Here is an 11,994-nt window from a genome sequence, read left to right as displayed (position 1 = left end):
TACAACGTTTGCTGCATAGCCGATTGCTTGTAAAGCTCCATATCAGCAGAAGAGCATTCAGCTTACAGAGAGATTGTCAGTGTAGTAAGAAATACAGTGATTGTGCTGTTTGTTTGAGTTAGAAAAAAAAAAAAAAATTAAAGGGACAGTGTCAGTTAGAAATTGTCTTCTGCTGTATGGAGCTGTTCTTTTAGTGTGAGGAAAGGGATATGCAGTGTAGTTAGGGTACTATATACCACTATAGTTAAATTGAATAATCTAGTTTTTGTAGGGATACTTTTAAGTGTCAGGGTTCCGTTTAGTGAGCACGTTGCACTGCTGATATATCCACAGCAGGTACACGTGCTTGCTAGTCAGCTATTGTGCAAAATACATTGCAGCGATACACACCTCTGCTGTATTTAGAGACAACTTTGGGTCGCATAGCAGTGTGCGTTTTGCAGGTGAATTTCACCGCGCAGAGTTGCCAAAGCCTCAGTGACAACTTAACGCCTGTTCTTGTAAGCGTTAAGTCCACTGTGCAAAAGGCTTTGCTACTCTGCGTCACACACATCTGCTGTATTTAGCGACAACTTTGGGTCGCATAGCAGTGTGCGTTTTGCAGGTGAATTTCACCATGCAGCGTTGCCAAAGCATCAGTGACAACTTAACGCCTGTTCTTGTAAGCGTTAAGTCCACTGTGCAAAAGGCTTTGCTACTCTGCATCACACACATCAGCTGTATTTAGCAACAACTTTGGGTCTCATAGCAGTGTGCGTTTCGCAAGTGAATTTCACCACGCAGAGTTGCCAAAGCATCAGTGACAACTATGTCAGGTAGACCAAGGAAATGCATACTTGGCCCTGCTGCGGAAAGGGGCACAGCTTCTAGGGTGTCTAGAGGCAAGGGTGGACGTGGTGGTCAGTCCTCAGCCAGGCCACCATCGCGATTGTTCTCCCGCAGTGGCCAAGCTATACGTCCTCAGTATGTACAGGAGGTGGTGGACTATATTACCAAACCCTCATCATCGTCATCATCTGCAACTACAGTGACCCAGGCAGAGAAAAGTGGTCAGTCTTCTGCAGTTGGCAGAGCAAATAAAGATGAGTCCATGTCCACCTCATGTCCTCCCTTAGACCCAACTTCAGACATGGCAGAGGAGTTAGCTGAGCTGTTTGACCACAGTGTCGGCCATCTACTCCAGCCTGATGCTCAGTCCTTTATGGAGTCTGATGTTGGGTCTGAGGTTCAGGAGGAGGCAGAGCAAGCAAGAGGGGAGAGCAGACGGCCCACTCCATCTAAGGCCGCACCAGTTGTCTCCCGGGTCACGCCTGATGCTCAGTCCTTTACGGAGTCTGATGTTGGGTCTGAGGTTGAGGAGGAGGCAGAGCAAGCAAGAGGGGAGAGCAGACGGCCCACTCCATCTAAGGCCGCACCTGTTGTCTCCCGGGCCACTATACAAACCTCTTCTTGCTGGGCCTTTTTTGAGACATCTCATGCAGATCGAACAGTTGTGATCTGCAAGATTTGTCATAAGGGAATAAAATGTGGCAAAAAGGTCAACCACTTGGGTACAAGCTGCCTAACCAGGCATTTGACAACCCACCACTTGGCCCGTTGGCAGGAGCATTTGAAGAACCCACAAAAGGGCCAAAGATCGGTCAGCCGGTCTCCTAGTCCTCCTCGCTCTCCTCCTCGTGCTCCACCTGCACATCTGTCTGTCTCTGCTATAGTCACTCGTCACCTGTTGGCAGCCTCCACTGACAGGGATGATGATATAGCACGCAGTTTCGCATCTTCCTCCAGCACACCACCTGCTGTAACATCTAGATGGCAAATTTCGATTCCACACATGCTGGAACGAAAAAAAAAGTATACTCCCCACCACCCACATGCCCAGCGTCTAAACAGTAGTTCGGCAAAACTACTGGCTCTGCAACTCTTACCATTTAACCTGGTAGAGTCTGTTCCACAGTGGCAGGTGCCAAGTCGGCATTACTTTGCCCGTAAGGCCCTGCCATCCCTATACCAACATGTGGAAGGCAATGTAGTGTCGTCCCTGGCCAAGTCAGTCAGCCGTAAGATACACCTGACGGCTGACACTTGGTCAAGCAAACATGGGCATGGATGGTACATTTCTGTCACTGCTCATTGGGTGACACTGCTTGCCAGCGGAAGGGATTGTAGCCAGAGCTCGGTGCTGCAGCCAGTATTGCCCCCACGTCTGCAAACAGCTGGTGGTGACGCTGATCCGGGTAGATCGATCACTTCTACCCCCTCCTGGTCCTCCTCCTCATCCTTTGGTCCTTTGAATATGATGAGGTACCACATAAGCGTTCAAAGGGCTATTCTATGTCTCAGGCCAAAAGGTGTCACGCAGTGCTGCAGCTTGTGTGTCTAGGGGACAGGCAGCACACTGCCCCTGTGATTCTTGGGGCTCTGCAGGCACAGCCCCAGAGGTGGTTGGCACCATGCCAGCTGCAGCCAGGAATGGTGGTTACCGATAATGGGTCAAACCTCCTGGCCGCCCTTCGGCAGGGAAAGTTGACCCATGTGCCATGCCTGGCGCATGTCCTGAATCTCGTGGTACAGCGGTTTTTGAACTCATACCCGGGAATGCAGGATGTGCTAAGGATGGCAAGAAGGGTGTGCAGTCACTTCAGGCGGTCGTACAGTGCCAGTGCACGTTTGGCCGAAGTGTAGCGCGAGTTTCACCTGCCGGTACACCACTTCGTCTGTGACATGCCCAACCGCTGGAACTCCACCTTGGCTATGCTGTAGCGCCTTTACACGCAGCAGAGGGCCCTCAATGAATATCTCTGCGAGTACGGCACCAGCACTGGCTCAGCGCGCCTGGGATTTTTTTGGCCACGGCAGTGGCTTTAGATTAAGGATGCATGCGCTGTCCTCTCGCCATTTGAGGAGGCCACAAGGATGGTCAGCCGGGACAGCGCATGCATCAGTGACACCCTACCGGTACTGTTTTTGTTGGAGCACACTCTGCGTGGCATTATGGACAGGGCACTGGAGGCAGAGCAGCAGGAGGAAGAGGAGGATTTCCTTGCCTCTCAAGGCCCCCTTTATCCTGAGAATCCTGACCCCATTATGCCTAGCTCCCAGAGGCCCAAGCAGAATCCAGGGGTGGAAGAGGAGGAGGAGGACGACGATTCTTTGGGAACTTTTGCAGGCTTTGAGGAGCAGGAAGACATGTGGCAATCTGCAAGGCCTAGTTTGACTCCCTCGGGACACTTCGGAGTAGTACGTGGCTGGGAGGAGGAGGAGCACGTTCAAGATCATGTCGTTTTGAGTGACCCCGAGGAGTCAGCTTCTCAGGCCTTTGCAAATTTGCGACGCATGGCAAACATCATGCTTCAGAGCCTGCAAAAGGACCCCAGAATCAAGGCCATTAAAGAGACTGACCACTATTGGTTGGCCACCTTACTTGACCACCGGTACAAGTCAAAAGTCTCTGAGCTTTTCCCATCCACCCAGAGAGTCCACAGGATCAAATCCCTTGAGGACAGTCTCAAGAGGATTCTGGTGTACACGTTCCCCGACTCTCGTAGGGTGCAGGGGCGGGGACAACCTACCATGGACTCTACTGCGGGTCACGAGAGGAGCGTTGGAGAAGGCGTGCGGTTGACGGATGCCTTTCGGTCTTTTTTTAGTCCTCACCGCCAAGGCCTCTCAGCTGCCACATCGCATCGACAGCGTCTGCATCACATGGTGGACGATTACGTCAGGGCACAAAGTGATACAGAGGGCTTTTCATGTGGCGAATCTGATCCACTGGCATACTGGGTCTTAAGAGTAGACCACTGGCCAGAACTGTCCCAGTATGCCATGGAGTTGTTGACCTGCCCTGCTTCCAATGTCCTATCGGAACGGGCATTCAGCGCAGCAGGAGGATTCGTCACAGACCATCGAACGAGACTCTCCACCGACTCAGTCGACCGTTTGACATTCATTAAAATGAATCAGTCGTGGATATCAAGCTTTGATGCACCTGATGCAGACCTTGTAGACTAGTCTATCGTTGCGATGTGGCAGCTGAGCCTCAGTTTAAGCCTGGACCATAGTGCCACCCTCCAACCCTCCTCTCGTTCTGTTTAGGTTCACAGAACCTCATTTTAGTTATACCAAAAATACCATGTTTGCGCACCTGTTTTTTGGCCTTCTGCAACACCAGCTCTTTGGGCTAGCGGTGGGGAGGCTCCGCCAAACAAAAAATACCATGTTTGCGCACCTGTTCCACAGGTGCACACCTTCATAACTTTTTGGGCTTCTGCAACACCAGCTCTTTGGGCTTACGGTGGGGAGGCTCCGCCAAACAAAAAATAACATGTTTGCGCACCTGTTCCACAGGTGCACACCTTCATAATTTTTTGGCCTTCTGCAACACCAGCTCTTTGGGCTTACGGTGGGGAGGCTCCGCCAACACCAAAAATACCATGTTTGCGCACCTGATCCACAGGTACACATCTTCATAATTTTTTCACCTTCTTCAACACCAGCTCTTTGGGCTTACAGTGATATGGCTCCGCCAACACCCAAACAACAATTTTTGCGCACCTGTTTCACAGATGCATATCATTGCAATTTTTTTCCTTACAAAGGCAATTATTGCCTTCATGATAAGCACTTTCATTGGGTTATGGTGTCAAGGCATCGTCGGCACCACCAAAGGCCCAATTTTTAAGCATTCTTTACTTCTATTCAAAGTCAAGAGACAAAATTATTCATCCAAAACATCTCTAATCTTGTTCACTGGGCACTACATTGTGGTCCCTACTCCTAACCCTAACCCTCAATGTATCCGTGCATATATGTCTGTTTCTTGTGAGAATTCAAGTTAAAGTGCACCAAACACCATTTTACATGAAATAAAGTGCATCTACATACATCTTTTGACTTCTTGAAAACATTTGGTAATAATAGCCCCATTGTGAATATACACCCATTAATTATATCCACATTTAAAGAGACAGCACCTTTTTCCAAAAAAAAAAACTCTAATCTTGTTCCCAGTGCACTGCATTATGTCCCCCTCATACACATTGGCTGTGCAGTTGATTAGGAGAAAAAGAAAGGCGCGGTTATGCAAAAAAGTAATTTTGAAGATTTGGCATGCTATAATTCTGGTTCTGGACATGCTACAGAGCTGAAACTTCACAGGTACATATTTTAGACCCCCCAGACACTAAATCCAAAGAAATCTAATTTTTTTTCCATTAATTTTTTCAATAATTGGCTCTCTATGAAAGACGACAATTTTTAAGAGCTTTTTTGCCTGATTCATAGTCCCTGGGGAATGACCCAGAACCCTATGCACTTTTTAGGGGCATTTATTAGGTTTTAGGGCTTCAAAATGGTGTTTTTTGATTCCCGAAGTTCGGGTCCCATTGATTTCAATGGGGTTCGGGAATCCGAACCGAACTTTCGGGAAATTCAGGTGTTCTGGTCGAACCGAACTTTTCAAAAGTTCGATCATCCCTAATTATCAGTCTCTGATTAGAACAAGAGTGATCACTTCTGACTTTCCTTGTATGCAAACTTGTTCCAGGGCTGCATATATCCCAAATGCAAAAATAAAAATACCCGTTGATCCTGCCAGAACCATAGAACCTCCCTGTGTCTTCAAAGGAAAAATCAATGCCGCTCCAGGTAGGACATAACAATCCAATCTAAACTGGGTGCACCTCCAGTCCGTCAACCATGGGAGTATCGTCTTTGCAGAAAACTATTTGACAGCACTCCAGTGTAGAACGGATAAAAGTCTTTATTTCTCCATAAATTTGACAGTACAATAGACAGTACAATTCTCCAGGGGTGCCCTGGCAAAATGCCTAAAAATTGGCCAAAAATTGTATACAAGCCGGCGTGTGGATAAAGCTGCCTTTTAGTTCCACTAATCACAGGTTTTCATTGTGCACCATTACAACCTTCTAGCTGCCGGCGTCCCAACAACCAATGGCATCATCCATCGATAATGAGGATGTCAGTCGCCTGCATAGCAACCCTCCCCTGCCCCTCTTCATCACAGTTGGGGTCACATTAGCTGAGGGAGAAGAGAAACATTGGAATACTAGTCAGTACAAGTTTGCAAAAGCGTATTTGGTTTGGAAAAATAAATCCCCTCTAACGTTGGGTGTCCTACTTGGACTTGTGGATGTTGTTGCACTATTAGAATAGTTGTTACATATTAGAAAGTGGTGTCTCAAGACTGTCCATAATTATTAAAGGATGCCTTGACTTAAAGAAGGTGGAGAAACCCTGCCTTAGACTACAAAACACCTCCCTCTATGGTATGGAGAGGGATTGGGATTCTCTAGTTTAGAAAAAGGCAACTGGGCAGGATTTTGGTATAGAAGAGGCAGAAGGGTTTATTTACTAAAACCGGAGAGTGCAAAATCTGGTGCAGCTCTGCATGTCAGCCAATCAGCTTCTAACTTCAGATTGTTCAATTAAGCTCTGACAATAAAACCTGGAAGCTGATTGGTCTCTATGCAGAGCTGCACCAGATTTTGCACTTTCCAGTTTTAGTAAATAAACCCCAGTGTGTTGTCAGCTCACAACTCAAAATTAAGAGCTGAGTGCATTACTGCCGGGATCAACAGCCTTCCCCAGCCTGTGATTGGATAGTTAAGGAGAAGCGGGAGACTGATTCGTTTATCTCTCTGTCACTCTGCTTTCTCTCCTCCTTTCAGCATGCTCCTTGTCAGCACATGAGCACCGGTAAACACCTGATTGGTTCCTTGTGCTGCTTTGCTTGCTTCCAGTCTAAGCTCTGCTGTAAAGGGATTGCGAGAGGCTGATATCAGGTCACATTCAGGTACTTCCACTGCTTGTATTTTAAAATAAAGATAATCAATGACCAAAAGGCTGCATTCATTTTTGCTTTTATATCTGTTTGAAGTTTAGCTTTTAGGATCCCAAATTACAGAAAAAGTTTCAGCTTTACGTATACATTAACACTTTCCTGCCTGGTCATCAGTCTGCTAAAGGCTGGGCAGGAAGGTGTTAATGTATACGTAAAGCTGAAACTTTTTCTGTTTTTTCTTTTATTTCTTTATTTTCCAAAAAAATTGTGACAAAAAAATTACTTCAAAACTTGCCATGTCTCCCAATAAATACATTGCCTGTCTACTTTCCAAAAAAGGTGTCATTTGGGGGGTATTTGTACTGTCCTGGCATCAATAAATGAGATAGGGTGTCAGTACATCAGGACTAATCAATTTTCAGATAAATATACCATAGATTGTACACTCTATAACTTTTCTACAGACTAAATAATATACACTGATTTGGGTTATTTTCACCAAAGAAATGTAGCAGAATACAGTTTGGTATAAATTTATAAAGCAAGGTTATTTATTTGCAAAACTTTATAACAGAAACTAAGAACATTTTTTTTCAAAAGAAAGCTCTATTTATGTGAAAAAATGATAAAAAGGTGAATAAAAGTCCAGGTCCTGATGATTTTTCAGCCACATACTACAAGAAATTTGCACATATTTTGGCTCCGTTATTGACTAATGCATTTAACTCTCTTCTTAATGGAAATTCTTTTCGGCCTGAGACTTAGACGACAATAATTTCAATGATTCCTAAACCTCATTCTGATGACTCATCTTGGTCCAACTATAGACCTATTTCATTGCTCAATCTTGACATCAAGCTCTTAGCGAAAGATTTACAAACCCGACTAAATACAGTAATAGGCTCCTTAATCCAAGGAGATCAAGTTGGTTTTATACCATTACGCCAAGCGGGAGATAAAGTACGTAGGGCTGCTTTATTGCTACATGCTGCTAAATCACTAATAAATTGCCCTCTACTTTCTGTCCCTAGATATCAGAAAAGCTTTTGATATGGTATTATGACCTTATCTACATTATGTTCTGCAGCGTTGGGTATTTGGTCCCCACTTCCTTTGCTGGATCTCATCATTATAAAATAAGCCAAGAGCCTATGTCAAATATGCAGGGTATAAATCTGATCCCTTTGAAATATGCAGGGGCACACGTCAGGGATGCCCTCTATCCCCACTTTTGTTCGCTTTACTTATAGAACCCCTTGCCCAATCGATTTGTTCTGATCCTTCAATTAAGCATCTTGAACTTGCTGGTCATCAACATAAACTTTATTTATTCGCCAATGATATTCAAATTTTTATGTCTTCCCCACATATTTCAGCTCCTAATCTCATTGGAAAACTTGAATGTTTTGTCCATATCTTAGGTCTAACCATCAACCCTCATAAATCTATGGCATTAACCATATACGGATTCTCTTCTGATTTACAACAAGTACAAGCATCCCTCCCTTTTTCATGATCCTCCTCTCACTCTCATCTGCCTTACCTAGGTGTTACACTTACAAATAACCTCTCTGAACTTTATGCCGCTAATTTTCCACCAGTATTACGCCAAATTAATAACCTATTATCCCAATGGTCTTCTCTTCTCTTATCTTGGATGGGTAAAATTAATGTTATAAAGATGGTGATTTTACCTAAAATGCTTTATCTCTTCCGAGTCCTAACTATTCCAGTCCCGGAGTATTTTTTAGGATAATACAGCGCAAAGCAACCACTTTTGTCTGGGGCTCTTCAAAACCCAGACTCCCAAAACACACCCTATATCTTCCTAAGAATAGAGGTGGCCTCGGATTTTCAAATTTTACTACCTATTTCCATGTGGCCCAATTAGCACAACTACCCAAATATCAGGCAACCTCGGAAGTCCCACTTTGGGTAATGTTAGAATCTGTGGATTGCGATCCATTGTCTCTGGCTAACCTTTTATGGTTGCGCCTGTCAGATCACAAAAAAACTCACTAACCCAATCACCAAGCATCTTCTTGCTCTTTGAGACGAATTCAAATTAACGTACAATCCCCACATATCCCACTTCAATCATTTCTTAAAAAACATTTTCTTTATCCTGCCTGGATCTCCCCTAAATCTTTTTGAGCATGGTCTGCTTCTAATCTAACTAGATTCTGCAAATTGACGTCTCCCACCTCAATCAGATCATTCCCCACTTTATGCGAAAATCATGGACTTCTGAAATCAGAACTGGATGGAGTTAGACTCGATAATCTATCCCATTTTGAAGACATATGTAAACGTGATCCCCACACAAAAGGACTGGTTTCGACTCTCTATGCCCAACTTATTGCCAAACCTGATGCTGAACCCCCTACCTATGTAGCTAAATGGGAGTCTGACTTCGGGCTTAGGTTAGAAACAACTGATTTGAATGAGATACGGGATGCAACAAAATCATCCTCGCAAAATACAGATGCATTAGAAACAAATTATAAAGTATTCACATGATGGTATTTGGTCCCTGCCAGGATTGCAAAATTTACCCCCATTTACCCTGCATCTTGCTTCCGAGGTTGTACTGGCCTTAGGTCACATTCACATATTTGGTGGGATTGCCTGGCAGTTAAAACATTTTGGAAGGAAATATTCCATATGTTTTCTACATTGTTTGAAGAGCCCATCCCTCCTGACCCCTCCGTAGCACTTCTAAATTTAAGACTGGCTAACATCACCCGATCCCACTTTAAACTCCTTCTGCAAGTCACTACGGCTGCGAAACAGACCATCGCCAAAGCCTGAAAATCCCAACGCTGATAATGGCTGAAGCCAAGCATAGAGTTAACCAAGCTGTGATCCATGCCAAAATAGAAGCCATCACTCGTGACAAAATTTGCAACTTTGAGAAAATTTGGCGCCCTTGGGTCACACACTATTTACCCTCCAACTTTGATGAATCCTTATTGATGCCTTGGTGATGTATTTTTACATTCAAGCTTCTTGTATGTATATTAAACGCTTGAGGTCGCACATTACCCGGGAATTATCTTTAACCTTATTTTTTTTTTTTTTCTCTTATTCCTATTTCATTTTCCTATTCTCCTTACTTTTCTTGCTCCTCTTTTTCCCTTCTTTTACTCTTCCCATGTGGTTCAGGTAGCAACATTTAGACCCATGCTTTCTATACTTGTAACATTATATTGTTGTGCTTTAATGACCTTCACATCTTAATCGGTTATGATATACTAGATTTTGATCCTTTCTAGATTTTTTCAAACATGAATTTTCTTATTTGCTATACCTATTTGTGAACTACATGTTATTCATTATATTACATTGTATCTGTAATTATCTTTATTCCCATACTTTATGATGTTACTTTCTTATTCTTGCATCTAAACCTCCTTGTATAACATGTTAAAACTCAATAAAACAAATTTGACAAAAAAAAAAAAAATGATAACAATTTAGTTTGGGTACAGCGTTGCATGATCGCTCAATTGTCATTCAAAATGTGACAGCGCTGAAAGCTGGAAATTTGGCCTGGGCAGGAAGAGGGTCAAAGTGCCTGGTATTGAAGTAGTTAGAGGGACACTAAACTCTGGTATTAAAAACAAAGTAATTAAAGTATGTATTCTTGTCACTTTTGCTTTTACATACACTTTAAATACAAACTCCATTTATATAGCAGTAACCTCCCTGCCCCCACCCTCCTCTCCTCATCCCCAATATAAAGCTCTCACCTGAGGATGATACATCCCGGTATAGAAGCAGCAGGACAGCCAGAAGATACATTGTCTGCAGGTAAGACATTGACACTGAAAAGGAGAAAAGTGCTATGACCGTGTCACCGATACTCACAGCTATTACCGCAATCACACATCCTGTACATGTAATGGCGTTCTTGGAACTTACATAATGTGGCCACTTAACGGTCACCAGCAAAACCATCAAGAAAATGTTTCAAATAAAATGTGAGAAAATATAGTTTTGTGCTACACTAAAAAGAGTATTTATAGAAAAAAAAATTTCAGAGCTATTCGTCCTTCAAAGCTGCATGTACAGTATGTTATTTTCTCTCCAGGTTGAATGTTATTCATTCCTAAAAAAGTGAATAAGGAAAATAGCACATTATGGTAGATGGAACTGGTGATGATAGGTAATAAATACTTATTTACTTTTGATCCTCCATTGGCCAAACTGGGGCATTTGCCTGATTCGATTTATTATTTATGAATTAATAACATTCAAGCTGCATAGAAAATAGTCTAATAATATTCACTTTTCCCTTCATCTTCTGTACATGCAGTTTCGTAGGATGAATAACTACGCAATTTTATTTATAAATACACCCTTTGACCTACATACCTGTATACATTTTTTTTATTTATATGGAAACACAATATATTGTTTTTTTTTTTTTATGTAAAGACCAATGATGGATCCCTTTTTTTTTTTTTCATTTTAATTATTTTTGGTAATTACGGGTGTAATAAACTACACATCTTTATACATTTTTAATTTATTATATAAAAACAAATTACACATTTTTTTAATGACAGGCCACTTTTTATTTTGTTTTTTTAATTTACATTTATTTTTATTTTTTTCAAATACACCCCTTAAACTACACATATTCACTATATTACCAAAAGTATTGGGACACCTGCCTTTACACGCACATGAACTTTAATGGTATCCCAGTCTTAGTCCATAGGGTTCAATATTGAGTTGGCCCACCCTTTGCAGCTAAAACAGCTTCAATTCTTCTGGGAAGGCCATCCACAAGGTTTAGAAGTATGTCTATGGGAATGTTTGACCATTCTTCCAGAAGCGTATTTGTGAGGTCAGGCACTGATGTCGGAGAAGGTCTGGCTCGCAGTCTCCACTCTAATTCATCCCAAAGGTGTTCTATCGGGTTGAGGTCAGGACTCTGTGCAGGCCATTCAAGTTCCTCCACCTCAAATTCGCTCATCCGTGTCTTTATGGACCTTTGTAAAAAAAAAAAAAAAAGATGGACTTCCACCCTTGTGTTGACAGTGTGGGGAAGGCCTTTTTCTGTTTCGTGGTGACTATGGTTGGAACAGAACACTGTATGCGGGGAGATGTGAAATTATAGGCTGCTGGGAAAAGACACGAGGCTGTACTGTTACTGACTACGGCTGGGAGTCCAGTGCCACATGCTG

The 11,994-nt window shown here is 43.1% G+C and overlaps 1 protein-coding gene across 1 annotated transcript in view; it reads right to left on the bottom strand.

Moving 5' to 3' along the window:
- Positions 1-10,603, bottom strand: part of LOC309545720 (cell surface glycoprotein CD200 receptor 1-B-like) — a gene marked incomplete at both ends in the record, with an annotated part of 40,849 nt that extends 30,246 nt beyond the window's left edge. The window contains one exon of the mRNA XM_082245055.1: positions 10,552-10,603. Coding sequence (XP_082101181.1) covers positions 10,552-10,603 — 52 coding nt within the window. The remainder of the gene's footprint in view (positions 1-10,551) is intronic.
- Positions 10,604-11,994: the final 1,391 nt, after the last annotated feature.

Source organism: Pelophylax lessonae (genome assembly GCF_965119305.1).
Source record: "Pelophylax lessonae genome assembly, chromosome: 2".
In the NCBI taxonomy this organism is placed as follows: domain Eukaryota; kingdom Metazoa; phylum Chordata; class Amphibia; order Anura; family Ranidae; genus Pelophylax; species Pelophylax lessonae.
This window is presented reverse-complemented; position numbering and strand designations above follow the sequence as displayed.